The sequence below is a fragment of the Amyelois transitella genome, chromosome 12 (assembly GCF_032362555.1).
Source record: "Amyelois transitella isolate CPQ chromosome 12, ilAmyTran1.1, whole genome shotgun sequence".
In the NCBI taxonomy this organism is placed as follows: Eukaryota; Metazoa; Arthropoda; class Insecta; order Lepidoptera; family Pyralidae; genus Amyelois; species Amyelois transitella.
Window position 1 is genome coordinate 6,288,048 of NC_083515.1, and position 27,715 is coordinate 6,315,762.

The window sequence follows — 27,715 nt, forward strand, 5'->3', positions numbered from 1 at the left end:
ACCTATTATTTTCTAATTGAACTTTGTTCTAAAAACGGAATGGATAAAAATAAATAGAACTTACCTACGTCGTCAATAGTGCACGGTAAAAACTGGAAACTTTTAGTTTTTTTGTCCGGAATTCTGAAGGAAGTTTCCCGCAGCCTTGTCCGACTTTTAGTTCCGCGCTGTTTGTACTATGTGCGCTTTTCTCCAAACCCTTTGTTGAAACTATATCTTTAGTTGATACCTGTGTGTTCGGTACAAATACTTTGGTAGATACCAAACTATAAGTAAAGTAAGTTTTAGTTTTACTATTTTCATTTAATCTGAACAGATTTTATCACCATTTATTATTTCTTAAAACCATACAAACATTATTAAATATTCCATCCATATAAATAGGCAGAAACTATGTGTGTGGAATTCTTCATCTTGTGACGATCCCAATGCAAGTTCTTCGATCAATGGTCACGGTAAATTTAATCGTTAAACGCCCCGTTCAATGATAAAGCTGGCAATTTTTACAAAAAAAAAATGCGTAATCCTGTGTTTAAGATTACAGTTGCAACATTAATCAAGATTACCTGAAAATAGGCGAGGTGCTGAATGGTGAATATTCCTCGTTAAGCTATCTTAATTTCAGCCAGAGTAGATTAAGAGCCTATTAAGTGCTATAATTTTGTAGAATTGACATTTTTTCACCTCTATTAACTTGGTAAGGGCGTAAAACTTTCCGATACTTAATTACTTGAACTGGATTTTATGAACGTTAATAAGCCTCAATTAACTGAATGGTTAGTCTTCTGGCTTCTTCTGAATTGTTAGTATTAGGTTCGGAATATTATGACTAAAAAAAGAGCAAAATAATTTAAATTTGGACTATAAATTCGGTACAAATTCAATAAACTTTTTCTCTTATTTATAGAAATATTTTAGTACAAAGTATTTGTGTCTTCATGATTTAATTTACATCGATCAATTCAAAAAGGCACCGTTGGTACAGAGATAGAATTAGAGGCAAATGTTACTTTATTCCTTCACACACTAGCGAAGCCTCGGACAAAAGTGTGGTGGGTGATAGGATAACTGAAAATGCAACCGGGAAAACAAAAAAAAACTACCTTTTTTAATACAGATTTTCTTTATTTTAACAGAATCTCTAAAAGACTATGTCTTTATTCATGATTAACCAATAAATATTGATACGGATGGACATAATAAGTATATTTTAATTACTGGACACAATATTAACAATTCAACTTACTATTGATTTACATAATTTACAAAGATTGTTTTTACGTAGATAGTCACCTAGCTTTAAAATAACTGTCATGCAATATTTTCGGTTATATTTTTAAATACTTTATTTTTAGATATTTGAAAGAAAACAAACTTATGTTTGCTAATCTTCAAAATCTGAGATGATTTGTATTTATGGTACCGACAATCACTGGCTTGACGCAGTTTTTTTATGAAACAGTTTTTAGCTAAGTAGCTTTTTCCATTTGAGCAACTAAAAGGAAGCTGAAATTATAAATAAAATATTTCTTGATAATTATTTGAATTCATATAAGTATAAAAGTTTACCCATGTAACCTTTTACGAAATTATGCTGTTGTCAAAATGCGAAATATTTTCAAATTAGAGTAGCGCGAGGCAGTTAAGATATTTTTAATTTTAATAGTGATATGTAGATGTTTATAATTTATTTACAATGGTATAATTTAATTTAATAAACAAAATCAACAAATAATCTCAGTATACAGGTATAGATACAAAACTGAAATTGGAAAAACATATGTAACATAACAATTTCAATATTTGGCCTTTAATGCACAATTTATAAGCCTAAAATAAAACATGTATATTTATTATAACATTTTGATTCCTTTTAAAATATTTTTTTCTTATTGTTTTCTCATTTTTTCTTTTGTTTTCAGACATAGGTGAAATACAAATAATGAGTGTTTGTATAAACTTTTGACAAACTTTGCCTTAATGATTTTATTGTTAGATTTTCTTTTTCAATGATAACGCGTGTTATTTAATTTTCATATAAATATATTATATTATACTTATTGGCTGGTATTACAAAAAGCATCAACTAATACAAGGAATGACAATAGAATAAAAGTTTCTAGTGCATATACAAAACTAGGTAAAGCTATATACTTAGTATATATTAAGAGTAATTTCTTACAACTATCACAGGATGTTCTGAGCATCTAGGACTGACCATCCAATTTATACTTAAAAAAAATAACATGTCATTTTATTTATTTTAAATTTATATTAATAATAATCATATTCATATAATTCATTTTATACAATGGCAAATGAGATAAATATAACAGCAATAAAAATTTTGAGCAGAATTAAATCGAATAACTTTTTTTTGTTAACATCAACTTTTTTAATTTTTATTGTATGTGATCTAACAATTTACCTAATAAAAACAAAACTGCTTGATATACTACAATACCACAAACACAAGATAAGAAATTAATGAATCGTATAACTTACTCACAATACGCGTTATATTTCCAAGATATTTACGTACTTTAAGGTGGTTATGATTAGGTACCTATATGATTTTAAACAACGGGTTATAAATGACTAGCCGAATATTTATCAAGGCAAATAATATTTACTTCTTTTTTTAATGAAAATAAGTTCCCAACTACATAAAAACAAATTACTTGTTATCCTGCTCTTTGGTGTGAATTTTAATATTACATGGCTCAAACACAAAATTTAATTTTGTGAACCAGTTTAGGTAAATTTCTTTGGATTGAAGTTTAACCACCTCAAAGTTAACATTTTAACTTAGGTCAAGACTAGATTTTTTATTTACTTTTCAAAAGTACTGGCATTAAACTTAAAAAAAAAACAACTTACAGCCTTTTCAATCTGAAGTATTATTTTAAGACTAATTAGAAAACTATGTGATGTACACATTTAAAAATACATTAAAGGAAAATATGTTTAATGGTACAAAAAGTTCTTGTTTTACAAGTAATAAGAATATAATAATTATATTCAGAAGGTCTTGGAATATAACCTATATCAAACTTTTATGGATAAACTCGCTTGCCTTCCACTCTTTTCATAATCAAAAAACACAACTATGTGTATCTATAATACATTCTAAGCACTGAACGATGAACGGATGCATCCATCCACGTTCATTATTTACACTCCACTGCGCTTCCAACATAGCATCCGACTCTTGCCGTGTTCATATTTTATTTTTACTAGCTGCCACACTAGCCTTCTATGTTAAAATTAGTTCCTATTTTAAAATACCATTTACGTTGGCACCAAGAAGTTTGCGGCGCCGAAAAGGTTCGCTAATAGGATAACGCCGATTAGTAATAAACTGATGCTATTACGCGCTCCTTTGCCACTCAATGCGCATTCTTGCCCTCGGTATTCAAAGCAAAAGTTCTGAAAGAAAAAAAAAACATTAAAGTAACACAATGCAAAGAACCTATCGCGAAATTCACATGCGCTATTAAATGAGATATAAATGAAGATTTACATATGCATAACTGCCCATTTTATTGAATTTTATTGCCATTTACGGTACAATTTTATTTCATAATATTCTGAATCATTTTCAGGAAAATAGTGGGCTTATTTATTGATTTTTTTTCAATTATCGCCGTTAAATACGAGTAATGTAAATAGCTGTAGACATTTATTCATTACACCATTTCAATGAAAAATAAATATGCTGTTCTCCGAACCCTTTTTTAATTTCCAAAGAGAAAAATAAAAGAACTCCAATAGGACATAATGTTAATCCTTGTTTTATTGTACCCTTGTCATTCCATATTACTGCAGTCATTTCCATACCTCTTATTCACAATGACGTTTGCACATACCTCAAATTTTGCGTCACGATTTTGTCAGTAAATGTATGGGATTAGGTCGTTATGACTTATATGTAAATTCGTGTAAAATTATTAGTAAGCTAGGCTTCAGTTTCAGACACACGAATATGTCGAAAATTTATGGGTTGTTGACTACCACAAAATACTCACGAAAGTTTAGGCATCAACTAGTCGATCTACTATCGTGGCGAGTTTTATATTCTATGGTAAAGCAAATAGAAAATAAAAGATTTACTGATTATCTTATAAACAACTTACCATAATGATATTAGAAGCCATCTTCTTGAGGAACGCACTGGTGAAGAGGGCCGCATCGTCTCCACACGATCTCTGGACTGTTTGCTCCGAGCACAGCAAATACTCTTGGAAGGAACTGAAAGAAAGAATACTGAATTGAATTAAAGTAACTATAATCTCCCGCGGTTTTTCCCGAGTAAAATAAAATGTCCCGTTCATTTCAGTTCCCGCAGGTAAGCCGGGAAATCCTTTCTTAGTGCATCCCTCGACCATATAAGGAACCTATATACATGATTTTCAAATCTAGAGGTTTGGGCTGTCCTTTACTAAATCAGTTCATTAGTCTAGTATCTTTAATATATTGTAGTATTATAAAATGTAACTGATTCAAGTTAATAAAAAAACATTTTCTGAGCAAAACTATTTGTACTACCGTACTGATTTTGGAAACTTGCAAAAGTTCTATTATACTTAATGTCATTGTGTTCGAATTTCAGAAACAACTGTCCAGTTATTTCGCGGCTGTGTTGGTTTTTTAATGTGCGACTGATGAATGTACTTACATTTATTGAATAGCTACCGTTGTATAGTCGTGCTTAAATGAGCGGTTGAACGATCGGATATGTTGTTAAAATAGAATTGATGATGATTTTTTTTTTTATAATAAATTTAATTTGTCTCATTTCCTTTATTTGAAACATATTCAAATCAAATTTTTGACTAACAAAGACAGTAAATAAATCGAAGGAGCCTTAGTAGATTTTTCCCTTCATCTGGGTTATTCCGACCGAATTTAAAACAGGTTCGAAGTAGGCTTATACGGATTCCAGTTTATATTTAAATCTTTCCACAAAAAAAGATTAATGATCTTAATGATAATTACTTCCGCTAATTATTTTTACAAAGACTCGCTTTGCAGATTTGAACATTTGGAGTGATTTGTTTTGACGATTTAAAGTCTCAATCTTCGGAGTAATGAGTAACAATAGGCAGGCCAATGTAGAATTAATATGACAGTCAAAAAATTTTACGATAGCACTTTTTCATTCCATGACAGCAGCGCTCATAAAAGCGGTTATCGCCAAATCTTTGCACCAGTAAGGTATGTAAATTAATAAACAGACAAAGGCCTATTAATGAGAGGCGAGAAATACCCCAGAAAATCCAGTTGTCAAAGGAGTAATTAGTGCAGGAGAGGCCTTCAGTTCAATAAGTTGAATATTTTATTAACGGACTATTCAATATTCAGGGCCCACCCGACTTATTGAGTACACTCAGTTGCTCTTGATAACTTCCTTCCATGACAGTTTAATTTGTGGAACTCAAACCGAGTGACGTCATTCGTTAGTTGATGCTCGCTCGGCAAAATGTGCCCAGGACCGCTAATTAGCAATCACAAGTTCTATTTGACAAATCATTAAGGACATCAACTTTTAAGGGTTAATTTTTTATAATTGTTATTCTTAATTTTTATGCATATTTTTTGCTCTATCTATCTCTGGTATAAATTACGAGTCTGAACCACACGGTCTTGTGGTAAGACTTTATGTTGTGGCTATTATGGTCATTATCTTTGCCGGGTTTAACATAAATAATTATTCAATAGATTAAATAAATCGATAAAAAAGTAACCCGATTATAATTTTTAATAAAATTATCAAAAATTGTTTATATTTCACGCGAACCGGGGTTGTAGTTTCGTAGTTTTCCGCGGGAAATAACATTGTTTTTGTTCATCTTTCCAATGTGTCAGTGCATGGCCAGCCATGTGCGAATCCTGTGATAGTGCTGTAATATTTTTAAACTAGAAAAACTGACCAAACCAAACTTTTTACCATGGAAATGTAATTTCGAGTACATTTCTGTGAGTGACAATTCGTAGAGGTACTTTTTTCTGAGCTCCATGTTTTTGGATTTTAACAGTTTTAACGTATTCTTCTTGCAGATTCGTGATTCAACCATTGCTACGGATCATAATAAAAATATCAAAAGCGTAATAACTAATTTATTTCATACTTATCTAACCAACAGACATATAAGTGTACTTCTGAATATTTTATTTTACTTTATGTGATGGTAACTACCTATGTATGTCCTTACTATTTTCACTATTTTTATAATCAAATTGTCATAAAGTACATATAATAAAAAAAATTAAAAAAATTACTTTACTAGCTTTCATGAGAGGCTCAAATGTTAGCCGACCCAATGTATCCACCTATATATACATAAATATATAGGCACACTACATATACTCGTACTCACCAGCAAACAGTCCTCAAATGATCCTCATGGCTTGTAGCCTCGTCTTTCCCCGTGCTGTACCGCTCCGTTTTCTGCGGCTGGCTCAGCGTCGTAAGTGTTACTTCATACTTCTTACTGCAGCTCTCATACTCCGGCCGAACATTCTTGACGCAATTGGCATGCCTCAAATACTCGTCCTGGTATGTTCCTCGGGTGCAAAGTTCTTGGATCACGTCGGTTATGCCGGCGTATATTCTCTTGAACACAACTTGTTCGTGCTTCTCCATACAGACTTGGGTGTAGTTTTCTATGCAGCGTATGCCTGAGCGGAGCTCGCTGTAACAATGGATCATGAATAATCTGTTATGAAATTGTACAAAAAAGTAGGATACCTATAAGAATATTTTAAAAGATACTTATTATGCCAAAGGTATATGTGTATTTTTGTGTCTAAGTGATATTTTTATATGAAGCATGTTGAGGATATTTTTGTATGCTGTTGATAAACTGTAAATTTTTGACGAAGCTTAATGTTGACGCAATGTTGTAGTTATATATAGATGTGATGTGCGGATGATTGCTCTTTTTATTTTTTTAATTTAAATCAATATGCAAAGAAAAAATAGAATGATGAGATATTTATTTGCCTTTGTATTATGCCTTTTGCCATATATATAAAAGATGATCATCAATTTGAATAATCTCTTATGCAACTATTTAACTATAACATGAAAAATTTATAAAAGTCATAAAAGGTGGTATCCGAATGATTCATCCTATGCAAAATAATTTATATCATTGATATCAAATACTATTAAGCTCATTGATTATTAACAGCGGCTAATTAGTATCCATCCATATAAGATAATGGTCTTGTCATGTCAGACTATCGGGTCAAACATGTTACATACCAGTGTCTAATGTTTTAAATCAAATTATGGTTAATACTGTTCTAAACTTTGATATTATTTTAGACTAGGATTTACCCGCGGTTTCGCTCGTGTCTTGTAAGTTCCATAGTTGATAGGTAGATATTTAATAATAATAATATTGCTGGTAAAATAACACAAATGTATTGAACAATAGGCGGACTAAATGCTAGATTTATTATCTACTAGTCAACCATTGGGGCTGATCGAGAACTTTAGGTGGGGTCAAACTAAATAAATATAATAACAATATAATATAATACCTACACAGATACAAAATAATATAATTATAATCAACATACATAAAAACTATAATAAAATAAATAATATACATAAAAATATAGTTGTAGGGATTACTGAAATGAGTTAAATGCCCTCAACAAAGACCCTCGCGACTCAAATGGAGGATGTCCCGATGGATACGGGAAGTGAGTTAGTACCAAGTACCTTACGGCCGTAACCTTACGGGGTAGGAACACTCAACTTATTTGATGAACGTATGATTATTTCATGAGTGGAACTTAGTAGTTCTCTTAAAGGTAACTGTTATCTTATTATAATTAACTTTCATAGAATTTTTTTGGATTAGTCTGTGGGTGACCTATAAAACAGCAGGTTGCTAGTCAATCGCCTACATGAACAATCCCATGTTTGTAAGTCGCTTCACTTGATTGACTTTTTCAATCTACGCTGGAGGGGATGCAACTGGCACACACTTTGTTTTTTCTTCGCTACTGGGAGCAAACCAGCATGGAATCATTTTTCTATTTATTTATACTATTACAACATATGTAAACGACTTACTTTTTTCTAGGCAACCAAGCGGGTAATTTAGATTGAAGGGGAGAATGTAAATTTAAATTTACCATATGTATCTAAAATTCATTATAAGGGCTGTGGCGAAGTCATATTTCGCTTACACACGTTCTATTGACCAGCGCATCCGAATCACCCAATCACGAAGTTCGGACAACTAGTTTCCAATTGGTATTTACCGCAAACAAGAGTCCTAAATTGAGATGAGCTAACTGCGTGCCACGCTCAGAAGTTCGCGCTGACAAGTCTTAGCGAAAGTTACTCGAGTTTCCGAGCACTTCCTCAAACTTAGTGAAAAGCCGATCTTAAAGGTCATAATAGGACTAAAATAAAATTAGTCGAGGTGAAACCTTTATGCGGTTGCTTTGCAATATGAAATGAAAAATAGAAATGTTAATAGTTACTTACTTCATTTTTTTACATTAAAACCTAAGAACTTTTTTATACAAACATAATCTTGGAGAGAACCAGGCCATAGAAAAGCAAATACTTCGATTGGGAATACTAAAGCGAGAGTGAGAAAGGCTATATTTAAACTTGAAGTTTTTCTTTTATGAGATATACATGCAATTACAATACCTTTTGCTATCTCTGAATTTCATTGTACCATTTTTAATCTAACGTATATGAAAGTAGCCTTCGAGTCATGTGAAATTGACAGATTTTTCTCATTAAGACATGGTGAGTGCCTGGAATAATGAGATAAATACAATTAAAAAAAAAAAAATCTCTTTTAACGCTTTATTATAACTTAATTTTATATACTACCTAATCGAAAGCAATACTTTATTTTAATTTATATTTAAATAGTTTAAACGCGCTAGTAGCACACGTTCATATAAAACATTTTTTATTAATTGTTTCTTATTTAGCGAAACAAAAATACATACGGAAAAATAGTCCTCCATCAAAGGAGTGAGTTGTCTCGTTGATCAAAATAAGTAAGTTCTTAGCACGAAGAATAATGCAGTTACTTATTCAACCTTCGACACGGGGGATAGAAGAAGAATAGTGAGAGCTGTTTATGTTTAGTCTCCAGGGAGACTTTGGCAGGAAATCCTAGAAGAACGAGACAGTATATTTTATGGAACGTGTTCTTTAAATTTTATTTTTTCTGTAACGAAGGAACGGTTAGAAATCACACCTTTGATTAAAGGATAAGGTCTAAGGTGTGATTGACTACTCTTAATCTGGGAATGCAACACTACAAGAGGTATGCTTTTTAAGAGCAATAATAAGGCATCTTTTCTAGTTGTAAGGAAATTATCAAACAAATTATTTTAATTATTATATTATGTCTTCTTTCAGCTCATTCTATCACGTAGATTTTCTTCAGAGATTAAATGATGGCAAGTGGAAAGATGTTGTCTCTGCTTGGAAGGCGTGATTTTATGTATGTATCAAAGGATGTGAGATACTCGTATGTCTTGTCCACGTTCGTGAACATAAGTCCATTAGTCTCTCCACATGAGTCTCGGATTTAATTTCTGATAAGTGGAGCTTGATATTTTTCCCAAATTAACAATTTAACAGAAAATAATTTGGAGTTTATCCTACAACTCAAAAATACTTAATCGAGAATATTAAGTATTTTATGATTATTAAAATAATTTAAATTTACCATCAAATCATTACGATAGTATTCTTATGTAAAGTCAGGTCTCAAAAACACTCATCCGCTTTAACCATTGTTATAAACACGTAAGTTAGTATAAGTATTTAGAAATGTATTTTTTACACTCTTGTTTTTTACTTATGAGGTCACCTCTGTTTTTGTCATGATTATCATTCGTTTTGTTCATGGTAACTACTTTTATTGAGTATTGATCAGTTGTAAATATTAAAGATAAAAACAAATCACTTAACTGCTCTTCAGCGAAGTACGAAGAACTCAATGAATTGGATCTTGAACTCTCGGGCGCCTTATTACAGACAAATGAATTTAAACTCTTAATTGAGACTGATAGATGGGTAGTTTGCAACCTCTAATTATTAATGTATAAGATTTCTTGTTTACATATAGATAGATACATGAACAATTCCATGTTTGTAAGTCACTTTACTTAATTGACTTATTCAATCTACGTTGAAATGGATGCTACTATTTAAATTTTATATATTTAGATTTGTTCACAAAATACTATATTATATTACGCAAGCCTGAAATAGTCAACATACAGATCCGCAAATTAAAAATATATATTTTATTACTAAGGTATTACGGGTAGGAATACCAAATTTTAGCTTAGCTTTTAAGATAAGGTTTTTTGTTTTAGAAAAAAATCTATATGTATGTATACACCACAACCCTGTTAACTTTATTATGTTGTTGAGTGTACCTAATCTAAACCTGAATGAGCCCTTATAATGATGGCCACAGAATACAAAAATGTTTTCCTTTCATACAGCCTAGTGATACAACCTTATACATACCAAAGTGTTCTGAAAATTATAAAGCATACATTTTTTAAGATACTTAAAAAAATGTTATTTAAAAGAGTAACTCGTTATTTTAGCCCATAAATCGATATTATTTATTTCCGTCAGTCACAGTACGGGTATATAAAAGTTAAACGCATATGTCTTCAAAGATACCTAATCAAATGGAAACTTGATCATTTTTTTGGAAAACTTGACATTAATAAACCTTTCAAACAATCTTATAAAAGTAATAAAGAGCACCTTCGCTGCTTCATTATAAGTGAACAACACCTTCATAAATAATGGTTTTTTTAGTCTTTTTTCAGAAAATCGCCGCCTAATCCCCGAAGGGGAATGCAAAAAAACCTGGTATGCCTTTGTGTTGCGCTGTGTGTTGCTTTTAGTAAAAAATAATTTAGTGGCCTTTGATAAGCTTTATTAATGACGACGGGAAGGAAAAATATTGAGTTAACGAATGAATAAATAAATAAAAAATACAAATGTAATGCAAGATAAAAAGAGGTGAATTATGGAGCGCATACCTAAAGGTATTTTATCTAAGTATTTTTTGGCATAAAATTTTCACGGTCAGATTACGTCTTTATCCCTTACGGGGTAAATAGAGCCAGCAGTTTTAAAAAGACTGGAAGGCCACGTTCGGTTGTATTCAGCTAGCTACTCGTATAAGGCTCTATTATAAAATTGAGATTCAAAAAGTGGTTGGAATGGACGCTAGCCCATCGCCTAAAAGAATAAATATAAATGTCTGTTCCTGTTTTGAGAAAATTGTATAAGCTGCGTACAATTTTACGGTTCGCATATTGCTTGAGATAAATTCTATGTTATGAATGTTTTAACGTAATCTCGAATCACAGACCCCAGAGTACGTAGTGATTGAGTTTAATTTTTAGCGGAAGAGAATTTGCATGTTAAAACCTGGGGTGAAAATTGTTTCGAAACCTACGTCCTACCTAAATAAATTTTTACATAGAACCATGGTTCATTTCTATCTTTTCAATGTTAATAATTATTTATTTAAATTAAGTGACGTGAATCTCTGTATTGTACGTAGGTATACGATCTCAATATGTTTTTTAAAATAGGTATAGGATTATGACATTCTTTTTCATTCGTTCTCGAATTTGCCGCCATATATTTAACTGTATGCAATTTCTTAAAGGTTAATTGTTAGTGAATTTGCCAGCGAATAAAGTGTAGAAGTACCATAGAAGCTGAAACTTTTTTAATTATAACATTAATAATATCAAATGAAAACTTACATGCAGCTCTTGTCGAGTTCCTCCTGTGTAAGGGCGAAGGAAATGTCAGGCGAACTGAGGACCGGTAGGGCCATGGAGCATTTTTGTAACATGTCTTCTTCTTGGTTGCAGTGCTCCTTGATTGCATCTGTCAGACAAAATTTATGGAATTATTGAGATAAACAACAAAACATAGATAAGTTTTAACATTAGAATTCCAAGAACTTCTCAGACAAAAAATCTTGATTTTTGAGTAATAAAATCAGTATAGAAATATAATTTAACCTTATATATAACCTATAAGATTTGCTTGACGAGTTTTTTTTTTTTGCAAGATTTCTTTATTGTGATCAATTTTCTTAAGAACAGTTTAAATTAAACCTGAGACATTTTAATAGAATTATTCAGGTTTCGGCTGGTTCTTTGTTCATTCATTTATTTGTATTGGAAAAATGTTCAAACAAAAAATTACGTAGTAATTTTCAAGATGTCGCTGTTACTGACACGCACTTGGCAAAATGTCTTTATTTGGAATAAATCGTTTGTACAAATCTAAAGGGTAACTCTGATGACCAATCTTAAAAACATTCAATTCATATTTTATACCTATGTATAAATTTCCCAGAGGGGTAGGCAGAGTCTACTTATTTTTAATATCGTCGAAGCCTGCATTATTCCTTTGTTCCATCCACATTCATAAATACTTAACGAATAACAACCTATCCCTACAGCGACCTTATCAAAAATTAATTGGTAAACGTTCTACTACGTTCGTCTTATTCAAGAATTCAGATTACTAAATACTCGTATACTGAAGAGGCTCTTCAACAATTCCCTTTGCTTGAAAAAGTTACAGATTAAATCCCAACGACTTCATTAATTTAAACGGTAGCGCTTAAACTAACCCTCCGCTAAACTTGTGGCCAGCTTTAAAATATGTCTGAAGAAATGTTTTACGTAGGCTATAAATTTTTCTGTGGAAATTTCCTGTACCTGTTCCTATAAAATAGGTACTTATATCAATCTGAAGGTTTTTTTAATTTTTCTTTTTGGTGGTATTTTATTAGGCAAACATTACTGAAAACAATTTATAAAAGTTAACCAGAATTTTTAGCGAGCCAGACCGATTAAAATATAAACAACTTAGTTTATCTTAGACTATAAAGTATCTTAATTATTTGGGAAATTCATCGTACTTTACGTGGCTGTCCAAGCTTAATTCGCCAGGGATCAGAAACCGAACATAACTAAGTAAACCCAAGAATATTCTCCTCGCCAGTATGTCCAATACTGGAGAGAATAATGTCGGAATGTAGAAACCGGCCCCAAAAATTATAAGGACATTCAATGACGCAGTCACAATATAAGTAATACTAAATTATTACGGAATTGCGTACCTTTAAAAATCCCCCAAAAGTAGTCGAGTATGTAAAGATCAAAAGCCTGTATCCATCCTTGATCTGGCACTTACGTATTCCTATTACATTGTTAGAGGACCCGCACTTCAGGATATCTTGATACTCAAACGCTCTTCAGAAAGGTTCCAAGTTTTATATGTAAAGAGTAGATATCACGTAAGTAGGTACCTGCTTACCGTTTGTTTTATGAATCTGTAAAGCATATGTATATGTATTTTTTTCTTTAACATCTATTTATCTATCTAATATATATAAACGAGCAATTCTTAAGTATATATATAATCAGGATCTCGGAAACGGCTCCAACGATTTTCATGAAAGTTACAGATTAGGGGCTTTTCGGCTCAAGGAATCGATTTATCAAGGTCCTAGGTTCGAGAAAGGCTCGGTTCCCAAGATATATAAACATTTTAAAAACCGCGTTTTAAGAAACAATATCAGCGCCATCTATAACGCCACACTGGGTATAAAAGTAAAAAACTCTTTCTACTCGATACTAGATGGAGCTTTCTGATGCTAGAAATTAATCCGTTCATAAATAAAATACCGCTATTTTGTCAAGATCGAAGAACATTATTCATATTTTATCAGTATGCAATTCATACTAAATATAATTTTCAAAAAACACGTTCTACCAAAAACAAAACCGAGCAAAGCTCGGTCAACCAGGTACTACATATTTACATGCACTTGCCCCACAAAAGGGCTACCAATATTTAATATGTATTAATAGGAATATATGAATATTTAATTTAGTTTTCATAAGCTTTTGGCTATGTTAATTTACTTTTGTTAAAAGTAAGAACATAATATTATAATAAATATATTTTATTTTACTTTTTACATAAAAAAAGTAAATTTTCCCTCACATAAAAAGGTATCTAGTCCTGCGTCTCACGTCGTTTTAAATTATTAATATTTACTCGTTTAGTGCAATAAAGTTGCAATCATTTAATTATTTATATTTGCAATCAAAATTTAGATTTTGATATTAATAGAACATTTTATTCTGCTTACTATTATATTTTTTAAATCATAAGTGATATTAATAAAAACTATCAAATTCGTCTATGAACGGTTACAAGAAACTAATTTGGAAAGCCACACAAGCATTACAAGTTGTTTTAGGGTTCTACATGTTATCCTTAACGTGCCAAACGTGACTCTATTACTAAACCAAACGGGGGTAGGTAAAGTACTACGTCCAAATACGAATGTCCTTTACTCTACTTACGATACTTTATATTCAGAAATAGCATTTGTACGCGGCTTCGCTTCTATGGAATTTCCAGAAAAAAAGCCTATGTTACAACAGAAAGTCTGTTCCATTTCTGTTCCAATTTTGTCAAAAGAAGTTTTGAATTTATTGGCTACAAACAAAATTGTAAAAACAACAAATCTTTACTCTTCATAATATGAGTATAGATTAAATCACAGAAAACAGAATCTTTGTATTCTGTAGATTAAATAAATATAGTGTACCTATATTTTATTAAAATTATAATTTAAACTCTACCTCAACAAGTTAAGAGGTTAAATAAGGGCATTTATAATTTTATTGTTTGAGATGTTAAAACATAAGATAACCAAGGAAATTAAAGTTTATCGTCAGTTCATAAGGTTATCTTCATTTAAACTACCTACTTGAGTGATAAGGCGATAATATTGTGTTACATAAGTTTCCTTTCTTTAGCAATTGCTATTTAAAAAATTGAAATCAAATAAATGTACTTATACTTAGTTCTTTTGATTCGATAATAAAAAAGGTAACCAATCTTAATATGTAGGTTCCTACTGGCGTCTTTTTGATTAATAATACATTTCATTCAAAATTGGGTTTCTCTCAAAAACTGTCTTTTGGGCATACATTATTATTAATAATTAAAGTTTTTATAATAGTTATATCTTAATTAATACAAACTTAAATAAAATTTACAAATTGTACAGTCCCAAGCGTAGCATCAACCTGCGGGAATTTGTCCAAAGGCTGGCACGCGAGATATTTGATATTAATAAGCTTTTTCGACAATTATCGGAAAAGCTGGTGGGTAGATTGCCCCACGGTCCCAGAGTTATTCAAAATTTATTTTAAGACTAGATTTTTTTACTGTGTATATTTATTAACGTTAATTGCGATTTATACAAAACTAGAGTGGTACTGCTGTGCCAAAAATTATTTCTGATTCTCGTTACTTGAAAACCCAATCTTATGTCGTCGTTACGGTCAAGAGAAAGAAAGACAGAAAATAACAATTATTCACATATTCGTGAACGGCCCCACTGATCTTCACCTACGTAAATATTGTTATTCTTCCAGAAATAACGCATGGGCCGGGCTCGGAACGTCATCGCGCGATCACGTTACACTGAGTGACCACACCACGCGTCCCAGCTGTTTGCTTGCATGCAAACGGAAAAATTTATACTATTTACTTATATGAACCTTATCAACTGTATCAGTCAAGTCAAGCTATCGCAATTATAAACTGGAAACATTTTACACTCCATTAACTTATAATTGAGATAATAACAGCGATTGAAATATGCTGGTATAGTTTTTTATCATTGCTTTGCTAATGTTTTAAGACCACAAAGAAGTTCATAGTTTCATTTGCTATAGGATTACACTAGTTAATTTAATAACAAACTTGTGTTAGAAAAAAGAACGATGTTGCTAAGATGTACACTTGGTGAAAAAAAAACGTACGAATCATGAAAAATTATTGTATAATAATATAACCTATGTATATGACGTCGTTATGAATGAGCAGAATATTTTCACTGAAGAACTAGCTGATTAAAAAAACATGTTTACTACGGTAAAATGTTTCTTGCATTCTTATTCGATAGAGTAATCTCTTATATAGGTACCGCCGAGTTGCAATAAATTTGCATTGCCGTGAGTCGAGCAGGGTTCAATAAAAGAATTGATTGTGCAAAAACCTTTTTTATTTCAATGAATCGAGGGATTTTTTAATTTTGCCACCAATATCTTGGCAATGGCCTCGAATGACGTCTGCCGTCGTGTGTGTCCTGTCAAACAGGTAGTTATTTTTAACAGTGCCGTTCTAAGAACCATGCATTCCGATGTTGTGGTGGGGAGCCGAGCCCACCACGCTCTCCGATCCGATTGGCCGAGACATATCGTACGATGTTTTTGCATGTATGAGTGTCGTATGAATATTCTACACACTTGCACTCAATCGGAGCGTAATCGAGTATCAATTTATAAAGCATGGAGAGAGCCGCCAATTGAATAGATTGATTCGATGCCATAGTAAAGACTGCTGCCTTGACATAATGACGCTTCTATTTGTTGTGATTAGTCATTAACCCAGCTGTGGTCAGCGTCTGTTATTGTTTACGTCAAGCAGCATGAAAAAAAAACTCGTTGACGTCTAGGTTCTACGCAAGAATGCAAACAACTAAGGAAAACATTGATAAGAGACTAGGTGTTTTATGTTACCTTGAACATGATTCCCTTCTCAATTACTTTAACTAAGGCGCGTTGTAGGTAATTAAATTATCTACCTATTGTATTAACAGTTACACACTACGCTTCTCGACAAATAGCAAGGTCTCGTATACAGAAACATGTCGAGGAATAATGTTAATCTTGACTAGTTTAAAACGGGTAAATATAAATAAAATTTTCAGCAAAATGCTCAACGTGTAGGTATCTAGGTTACATCAATTGGCATCAAATTTTAGGACAGTCAATAAAAAATAACATGGCTTTATCAAAATAACGAATTTTAGGCAGTTTTCAGTTGATACATCTTATATATAAAATTCTCGTGTCACAATGTTTATTCCCGTACTCCTCCGAAACGGCTTGACCGATTCTCATGAAATTTGGTGAGCATATTGAGTAGGTCTGAGAATCGGCCAACATCTATTTTTCATACCCCTTAGTGATAAGGGTTATCCACACTTAACATTTTTTTTAATTAGGAATTACTTAAAAAATATTTATATGGTAAAAACAACGTTTGCCGGGATAGCTAGTAGTATATACTTACTTATACATAAGTACATGTACAGTTATTTGGGATATCCTTGGCGTGAAATATAACGCCATCTTACCGAGGTCCGTTAACAACTCAAACGAAACCCTGATTAGATTTCCTTCACTCTAATGAGCCTCTCAGGCTTTAGTGTAATGAAACAAAGACGGAATCCCTTTTCCAGCCGACTTAGAAAGATTTCTTAAAAGTAAACGTCATCAAAAAAGTTTTAATAAAATGTGAATTAAAACCTTTATGGCAATCAGTGTGGCTCCATTCCTAAATAAAATCTTTGGGAGAATTTTGACTTTACATTTTTATTACTTTGAAATAATGTAAATTTAAAATTAAAACAATTAAACGTGTATCGCTGAAAGGCAATAAAATTCCTTGTAACATAGATGCATGCTGATGATGAAATTAAATACTTAGTTACTTTTCACTTGGTACTAATTCAAATACCTAATGAATAAAACATTTTTTTTTAATTATTTATTAAATACTATTATTTAATTATTGATAAAGGTAATATATACAGCAAAAGACACAAATTAAAGAATATTGTGTTCGAAATTTGGTGATTAAATAAAACCAGTTGTGAATGGTCCGCTTGCCCGTCTCCACTTTATTATTCAACGAGCTCTCAACTCCACTTCCATTAACTCCGTTTATGGTCCTATGAGAATGTTCTAGTGTTTTCTGCAGTGTGAAAGAATTTCATATGAATGGGCCGATAAAAGGTCTAACGCGTTTTTTAATCATGAAATTGTAGGATGAATAATTTAATACCAAATTATTTTGAATCAATTCTAATAATATTTAACATTCTCTCTCTCATTATGAGAAGGTACCATATTCTCTATTATTTTCTTAGCTTGTTATGTGGGCGCGAAATTATTATTAAATGCTGTGAAAAGATTTTCTCAGCTTTGTTCTAGAATTGATCTAGATCTAATTTTACTAACTGCATTAATTATATGGCATTTGTTCTCTTGTAGTATCAACAATATCTATCTATATGAAGAAGCTTCTTTCTTCTTTTAAAGAAACACGACCATCTCTATATCTTTAATTGTGAAGGATATTCTGTCACCTTTTAACAACAATAAAGAACTCAGTGATATCAACTAATAGCTGACAAAACTAAGTTGTTTGTCACGTAAGTGTATCAGTAAATCTCGTGTCAGGCACGGTTGGGGTCAACCGCTATGAGACGTATCTGCTATTTATCACATTATTATCACGTGATATGACAATGTTTTTAATAGTTTATGTCAAATCCCATGAAGGCACAATATTCACAATATTTGAAGACAAATGTATAAATGTATAATGAAGAAACTAAGCAGTCTTCTTTAAGAACCCTAATAAGTGTAGCTACTTAACTGGGCGTATGAGAACAAAATGTTGATTTATTTAATATATACCTGCAACCCAATATTTAAAAATGGTGTGAACTGGGGATGAAAAGGGAATGGTTTTCTCACGATTTATTATGAAATATTGTAAACTTTTGTAAATCAGGGAGGAAAGATGAAGGAAACATTTTTGAAAGAGAGTTATGAAGAATAAAAAAGTCTTATTGAGCCAATTTTTCTATGAATATCTCCACACTGACTTATCTGTTTCGATTTTTACATTTTAGTACCTAACAAGATTTTATCAATTTCGCAAATAGCAATCGTATAAACGTCCTTACTGATAACTAATTTTTTATCATGTTTAATGGAAAAATCTGTCTATAGAGTAGGCATATTCACAGAACAACTATGTGATGGTATTACAGCCTCATAATCATCTCGTTATCTCTAAAAGTGAAGCGGTGATGGAATTGTGTAGTAAATTTCTGAAATATATTGCGATATGCTAGAGATCCTACATGCACGACTTCCATCTTGCCTCTTACTCTTAAGAGCCTGATCCAAGAGGTAATTAAAACTTGTCTGTGTTGAAAAACTTTACGTGCTAAGTTTAATGAAAAAGTTTACGGCACACATAAAATCCCACTCACCAACTGTGCTCCAAATACCAAAGATTTACGTTCAATATCCAAAAAGCAAGTGTTTTATGAAAGAACATTATAGAAAAAAAATGAGTCTGGAATATCGGTCGTAACGGGTCCATGAAAGAGTGTCCCTAAGGAATTGGGAGGCTGGAAATGGGAGTATGTCGAGATACACAAAGCTGAGAATGATTGCGAAGCAAATCGTCCATTTCACTGATGTCTCCGCGTTCGCGCCCGGTCATTTGTCATCGCACTCAGATGGGATAACTTTTTGCACGGACCGCTGACTTCGCCCTAACTTTTGTAAGGGAATCTTGGCTTATTATCTCGGTACTAATGCGTTCTTTACTGCCGGCGCTAATCATCTCATTTGTGCATCCCTTCGCGTCAAATTGCCGTAATCTGATTATGGGACATCGGCATTTTTGTTGCATAGTTATGTTTGTTGTAATCTCAACAATTGTTATGGTGTTTTATGTGTAAATATGCTTACTAGTTATTCAAATTTATCTTTATAGTCACTTCTCGTTTTTGTTCTTTTAGATAAATAGCTTATCAGCTTCAGCGACGAGGTTTTACAATTAACTGTTTAGGTGAATTTGAAACAATTGTTAAGTTATGATTTCCATGATATATCTTTAAATATATCAACATTTTCCTTTGTCAATCTCATCACCAATTTCATCCATTAAGCACAAGATAATATTCGTTCCTCGACAATATTATCAAAAGAGATCAAACTGATATTTCACCGCAAAAATTTGACGTAGGTAGGTATTTATTTGTTTATAGATAACAAATCTGGGAATATTTAAGCGGGCCTCCTGTGGGTAATAAATTCGGATAAAACAATTTCATCTGACTGGAATCGCACCCCAAACTATGCGGCTTACCTCATAAATCCCGATTAGCCCTCGGCTGAAAGAATAAATCAATAGATTATCCGATATTATATTTGTTATACAAATATCTTGAAAAAGTACCTGTTATAAAACATATCTTGTTAAGATTTGGAATGTTCTGTAAAAGATTCATCTACATTATTCAATATGCATGAAATGAAAACTGCATAGATGTATACTATAATCACGTCCTTATCCCTTGCGGGGAAGACAGAGCCAACAGTCTGGAAAAGACTGAAAGCCCACGTTCAGCTGGTTGGGCCGATTATAGAATTAAGATTGAAAAAGTGACAGGTTGCTAGTGCATCACCTAAATGCAAACTGGCTTATTTAAATTTTAATTCATACCTACGTATAGAAAGTGCACAAAAATTTGACCTAAGACCGTACAACTTATCAATTGGACAGATCCGAATCTAACTTTTTTTGTTCTATAGTTAAGCCCGGGCAAAATAATGGTAGGCTATATGATGATTGACATGATTTTGAAAACTAGAACACCTAATAGGGATCATACTAAATATAGAAATGACGCCTTCAAAAATGTGTTTAACCTTATGAGTATTTTCCGATAAGGTTCAGAAATCTAAAATCTGTAACACCTGACGCAGCACCATGATTATTGAAATGACACCGAAACAAAAGTCGCTCAGCCACGCGAAGTCGTGGGCATTAGCAAGTAAATACTAATTACTTATGTTCTTTATAATATGTACATTGTCTGCCAACACAGACGAATTGATTGATATAAGTAGGCACTCGTACATTCCAGTCTCAGATCATTTATCATCGAAGATTCCAGTAAACCCGACGTTGATATCTATTCTGAAGTTTATGAGGTACAACATGGGATATATTTTAAAGGTTTAGGCTCTTGACGAGCAATACAATTCAAAATTACTAATATATATTATAATATTATAAAAATTTGATGCTATTCTCCCAGTTTTAAATTTGGAATGATAACGTCATTTAACCAAATTAAATACACAACCCATACTAGGTAGGTATGTTTAAAAACATGAGAATAATCTCATAGACCGCCTCAATTGAATTACAAAACTTAAAGAACATTATAGCAAGAGCATTGTTTGTAATTTGATAAAAAGCAGAGAAAGTCTCGTGTGACATTAGCTGTTCCATTTTGCCTTTGCTGCCTTGCAACAGTTCCTAGAACTCTATTACTAGCGCTGGTTCTATTAAAAATGCAAAATATAATTATGTATTAGGAACATTGTTCTTTACGAAGCATTAAATATACTACATTCCTACCTTTGTTTATAATATTAGGTATTTACCTAGCTATAAATTTGAAATGTCTGCATGTGTTTCTGTCTGTGGCACCCATAAAAATTGGAATATATACATACTTACATATAAAGTTATGTGGAACTATAGCTTCTAAATTGATAATTTTCATTTCATGCAGAGAAAGGTTTTTTTTTTCTTATTTATGTTCATTACTGAATGAAAGATAACCGTAATAGAAGATTTTGCTTGTAATGGTTAAATAATGACTTCTTTTTTATAAACAATTTTCATGAAAAATATACTACCAAAAACGTTAAGTTTTGCAACCACTAATAACGTCTTTATTGTTATTGTTAATTTCTAAAATAGACGTCATTTGTTCGTACACAATGTCAGTGTTAGCAAAAATAGTAAACAGCACATTACTCATCTAAGATAGAGTACCTGCCTACATATGTTACATCCAATATTGTCAAATCTAGATAACAAAATTGATTACAATGTCACATGCGTGGTCCGTAATTTTTAATTTCATAATTCATGTAAATATTTTGTGTTAAGAAGCTTAGATAAGGCTACACAATATGTCTTCAATATCTGTGATTTCAACCAAATTCTACTTAAGTCTTGTAATATCAAATCAAGTACAATATAAATATAATTGGTTAATTAAGTAATTCAAATGAATGTATCTAACATTCATTCATATAATCACGTCCATAGGCCTTGCGGGGTAGACAGATCCAGCAGTCTTATAGGACTAACAGGGCACGTTTAGCTGTTAGGCTTAAGGATAGAATTGAGAATCAAATAGGTACAGGTTACTAGCTCATCGCCTATAATCAAAATTTCAAGTCTATAAGCCTATCCCTTAGTCGTCTCTTACGACATCCGTGGGAAAGAGACTGAATGGTCGTATTGTTTTTTTACATTGGTGCCGGACCATACGGCACGGCACAAGTGACTGTGCTTAATGCAAAAAGAAAAAAAATAAGAAGTTTTCAGAGATTGCTTTTAAGTAGGTATATGACATAAACACGCACTAGAAATTTCGTTGACTACTTGTAATTGCTGCGTCTTCAAAAATAGACTGACCTTGTTTTCCGGATATAATCTAGTTTTGTTTTTTCAGTTTCACAGTCTCTATAAACTTGTAAGGTGTAATTTAAAACCGGATTATAGTCTATAGGATTATAAGAGATATTTAGCGCCAAACTGTAATTAAAAACAAGTTTACAAATAGGCAGTTACAATGCTTTTGTAAATATCGCATCTGTGTCAATATTTTAGAACCGTTTACATTTAAGTATTAAAAATTCATTTTATATAAGACTTTCTGTTAGTATTCTACGTTTATACAGACACAAATTTACCACAAATTCGAAGAATGTTTTTATAGCAAAAGTAACATTCGTTTGCCAAATTTATGGGTATGTTTGATTCTTTTTTGTATTTGTGGCGGAGGTTTCCTTTGGTATTGATGTAGTTATATATCAGGAAGGATCTCCGCCGCAGTGAACTGACTAGGTAAAAACCCTGACCACTTCTCAGTCAATGAAAATGCCCGCCAAGCATCAATTTGGTAACAAAAGTAATATAACTTATTATCTAAACGAATGCTTTCTTTAGGTAGGACTATTATAATATCTTCTTTTAATTCTAGCTCATTATAGGATCTAACAATTCCTACTTTTCTGATTAATTCGCTTATGAGTAAAGGTTTCTTTTTTATTGTTTCGTTTAAACTAACTTAACTGAACCCTTTTTGACCAATTTGAATAAAAATTAACACAAAAGCGCGCTAGACCACAAGAAGTAACATTGAATATATGTATTTATATATAAACAAGATTACACGATGAAAAAGCAGTGTGTCTGTTTATCTGTTTGTAGACGCTAATCTCTCGAACTACTGGACGGCTTCGAATTTTTTTCTTGATTAATATATATAACACAGAGAAACATATTGGTTTTAAATGATTCTCTTTATGCGTTCATCCTGATAAGCATTTTCTATTGAGGTATAAAAATCGAAGATCTGGAACACCTGATGCTAAGTTGTAATGACCCGGCTAAACTATAGGAAACATAGAAATGACTTCTCATCAAAAATCGTTCAGGCATTCGCTAATTTTTAATAAAATAATAAAATCAAAACTATTAAACATTAGCAATGTTTCACAATCAGAATGAGAGAAAGTTCGAACTAGAATATTGAGTTTGCCTTTGAAAGCTTAGCACCAACTTAGTTCAAACATTATTTAACAAAGAGAGTAGGTAACTGTGAGAATTAGTTACTAGGTGTATTTAACATCTGGATTATAGTTTTCTAAGTCAACAACTCGTTAGAAACATTTGCGAAGGAGTTTAGTGTATGCTTTGACTTTTGAAAATTTGAGGTAAGTAGCTATTGTATTAAAATACGAGTTACTTATATCTAACTGGAAATAATGTTCGACTATTGCAAAATCCGACGAGATTCATCAATAACCTTAAATTACCTACCTAAGACCTTAATATCCCACCCCAATAATCAGAATAAACACGGATGTTAGGAAATAAATCTGACTTTTGTTTATAGGTGTAGATAATTTTTAATACACGGTTAAACAGTGTTTTAATCTTAATAAATATTTATAAAGAACACTGTTATATTCCAAGCTCTGCTTTTATTTGTATTTATGTAGATAAATTTGACGTGTAAATTAATAGCTTCACGCTAATAAGCTCAATTATCTCTTGCTAGCTTTGCCCGCGACTATGTTCCCCATAAAAGTTCACTGAAAATGTTGATCAGGGGATCAACATTTTCAGTACAGGGGTATTACCCCTGAGAGTAAGTAAGGTCAGAGGTATTTTGCAGTTTTAAGTGAAGGACCAAGCCTAATTCATCTGAAAAAACCGCATTCAATCGGAGCAATAGTTTTTGAATGTTGCAAGTACAAACATACAGAAAGACGGACATAATTTTTTAATATCATATTTTTGGCTTCTGATGGTCTTTATAGATCCCCCATATCGATTTTTTGACAATATCATTAAAGTACAGACATCGGTTACTCTTTTATCATTTGTATGGAGTATGGATATGGATATCAGTTGATACCTACTCCTGTTTCTATACCATTGATATCTAATTGGCTTGCCAGCGTCTACAATGGTTTGTAAACATTATATCCAACTAACTGGAGTATCGTCGTCTTAAAAATTTAGATTTTTTCCGATTGTGACCCATTCCAATACTACTTACCTCTAGCCAAGATCAGACCAGCAGTAGCTGCTGTATCTAACTATTGGTTTAACCAATTCCCAGAACTCTCACTGCCGCTATCTGGCAGCTAGCATATGAATAAATGCTATTCAACAGACCATCAAGTCTATCTATATTCATAATTTTCATGCTGCCAACGGGTGTGATTGGGTCGAGCGATGCAGATGCAACTAGCGGATAATCTATGCATTTTTAAGTTACATTCACTTTATTTTTCAGAAACTTAACTCATTCGGATACAATCTGTTTTTAGTCAAGTAAATATTCCCACTGAGACAGTCACTCGCTTAGTTCACTTAAAGTTGTCAAATAAAAAATAAGAACTATAAACTTTCCGACATAACCAATAATATTAGCTACATCGAATTTGTTGCATGCTTTGACGGGTATCGACCATTCTAAGTCGTAGACACCAAAGGCGGATAAGTAGCACGATGGAGGCACAAAAGTGCCAAACATACCAACTATTGAAGGAACAGAAATAGAGCAAAACTACTAATGAAAACAAAGTTGGCAATGAAATTATAAAATGCTAAGATAAATATTGAGACTACCTTCGGTAATCCGTAACATAATTATGTATTATACGGGTATGTATTATATGTATGTATGTACATACATATAATACAGAGCAAACAGTCATGCTACGACTGAAAGGCCACTTTCAGCTGTTTCAGATATTGACAGGTTTTAGCCCATCACCTAGAAGAAAAATCCAAAGTTTAAAAGCCTATCCCATATTCGCCTTTTACGACATCTATGGAGATCCTACTACTCCATTTCTTTCATCACCATAGACTTTTTCTTTTTTCATTGGACGCACGGCACTAACGTTACGGTAACGGTAGACGTTGCGGCCTTACAAATTTGACCAGAGCAAGCAGCACTGGTAATTTATTTATTACATTTATACCTCTATGATTTTGCATGAATCTTAAGCAGGTATATTCGCCTCTATTAATAACATGTATGTAAATGTCAGCGTCCGGTATGTTAAGTAATCTGATTATGTCTCTCTCTCTATGTCTCGGCAGATAGATAATTTTACTACGTTACTTATTGCTTTGTTTAGATTGTAACATCGCGTGATTCTTCCATACTAATATTATAAATGTGAGTGTATAAATTTGTTTGTCTGTCACGTCAAACCATTGAACCGATCTCCATGAAATTTTGCTTTCATAATAGTGTGGAGTAGGTACGCTAAAGGTCATATCTACATGACTTTTCAGGCGGGCGGACCCGCGGCCAATAGCTCGTATAAGAATATTTAATATAGGTATTTTAGTTTACACTCAAATCCATTTTATATTTTAGTAACTAGGTACTTATTTACCCATGTAACACACTCTCAAATTTCAAAACCATTATGAGCTCTTTGTTAAGACTATATCTAGCCGAGATCTTCTAGTATTGTTAAGTAGATGTTAAAAGCCCGTCAAGCCTTTCTTACTTGTAAATTGTATGATAGTTTACGTATCACCTTGCATCTTGTTTACACCGAAGTATATTTGTGTATTGCCGAGATGTCAGTGAGGGCACGTCTAATTCGTGGGCGGTTGGAACGGTGCCCGCAACACCACCTCAATATAAACAAGCGATAAGCAACAGCTCTGCGTTGCGACTCGATAAAAAATTGTTTTGTCTGGGTAGAAACTGTCTTATTAAAATAAAAACGGCAGTAAAATTATGTTTATTATGTGTTATATAGGAACCCTTTTTTATGTTTAGGTATGTCAAATTATAACAATTTTTTTTTGTCCTAAAGACATCAGAATTATCTTCTATGGAAAATTTCAACTATTTGATATACCTATACGGTTTTATATTATCTTGGCGACTGACAGCTTAAATTAAGATCCAGTTTAACTAAAGTCCTAAATATTAAATTCGAACAATATTTTATTAATATTAAAAATTATAAAGTAGTTTTTCAGGCAGTAACATATTTGTTAATTTATTTATTTCTGAAATCTTTCAACTTACAACCCGGAATACCTACCTACCTAACCTACGGTGCGACGAGACAAATGTATAAATGGATTGAAAAATTATGAAAACGTTAAAAGTTTGAATTACTTATATCCTACGTTTATATTAAAGCACCTATCTAACTATATAAGCCATTTGTTTATCCTATAAGGTACGAGTATCTTACTATTCTATGAACAATTTCAAAGGACTGCATGTAATTAGGTAAATTGAAATAATAGTAACTTATTTGATGTATAAGTTCAACAGCACCTAGGAAGTGTTTCGTAATCGTTTGGTTGATCAAGTTCACGTCACAAATAATTGAAATTTATTTTTAGAAGCCCAATCCCAACCCAGAGCGCAAATTTAGTTTGCTTATCGTTGCGGTGTGGGCGGCTGAATCTTTGGTAGATGGCTAGTATTTATTTGGAGGGCCACAATTCCCGAAACCTTATATTAAAGAAATACGAAGGATGTAACTGCCTAGATAGTATTTTTGTAGAATCACGGTTTAAACCGTGCTGTATTTTGCTGATATAGATTTGGAATAGTTTTAATTAATAGGTATTCATATAATTCACATTCCTTTTTCATTCAATAATTGTGATTAAAAGCTATTCTGAATAAATGATATATTTGAATTGAAATAATCAATAAATGGCAATTAATGGCCGCCATACGTAAACAAAGATATTTTGAAAATAACCTAAAAAATTAAGTCGCAGGCACGACTACACTGAAACAATTTTAAAGTTCTTTAGAATTAAAAATATTATAACTTACCAGAAAAATGTGTTATTATTAATGTAATAAAACTGCAAACTGCCAATTTGCACATCATGATACCACTTAACACTTTCTGTAGTATAACCGGCTACGATTGTTATCGTTTATCTTCAAAATAAACACTAGGAATACAACGATAAATAATATTTAAGGTAAGATTGCGTGACATAGAAATTAAAAATGTAATAATTGAGTACCCACTGAATAAAAATAATAAGTTAGTCGAATGACGAAGTTAAACACGTAAACTTTGACCGCATTCGACAACAATCCCCTCAAAACGCTTGTTGAAAACTGATTAAAACGAACGAATGCAT

At 32.1% G+C, this 27,715-nt stretch overlaps 1 protein-coding gene across 1 annotated transcript; it reads right to left on the bottom strand.

Annotated features, from left to right (window-relative positions):
* Positions 1 to 1,120: 1,120 nt before the first annotated feature.
* On the bottom strand, positions 1,121 to 27,709 carry LOC106142703 (uncharacterized). The gene is made up of 5 exons (XM_013344573.2): positions 27,396 to 27,709; positions 11,806 to 11,932; positions 6,381 to 6,695; positions 4,137 to 4,251; positions 1,121 to 3,429 (listed from the first exon to the last, which is right to left on the bottom strand). Exons 1-5 carry the CDS (start codon positions 27,451 to 27,453, stop codon positions 3,292 to 3,294), a joined length of 753 nt encoding a protein of 250 aa, XP_013200027.1. The 5' UTR covers positions 27,454 to 27,709; the 3' UTR covers positions 1,121 to 3,291.
* Positions 27,710 to 27,715: the final 6 nt, after the last annotated feature.

Excerpts from the sequence above, each read along its gene's own strand:
- LOC106142703 (XM_013344573.2), bottom strand. The coding sequence starts at position 27,453 with ATGATGTGCAAATTGGCAGTTTGCAGTTTTATTACATTAATAATAACA. Across the intron at positions 11,933-27,395 it reads AATAATAACACATTTTTCTG|ATGCAATCAAGGAGCACTGC; the intron begins GTAAGTTATAAT and ends TTTGTCTGACAG. Across the intron at positions 6,696-11,805 it reads GAACTCGACAAGAGCTGCAT|CGAGCTCCGCTCAGGCATAC; the intron begins GTAAGTTTTCAT and ends CCATTGTTACAG.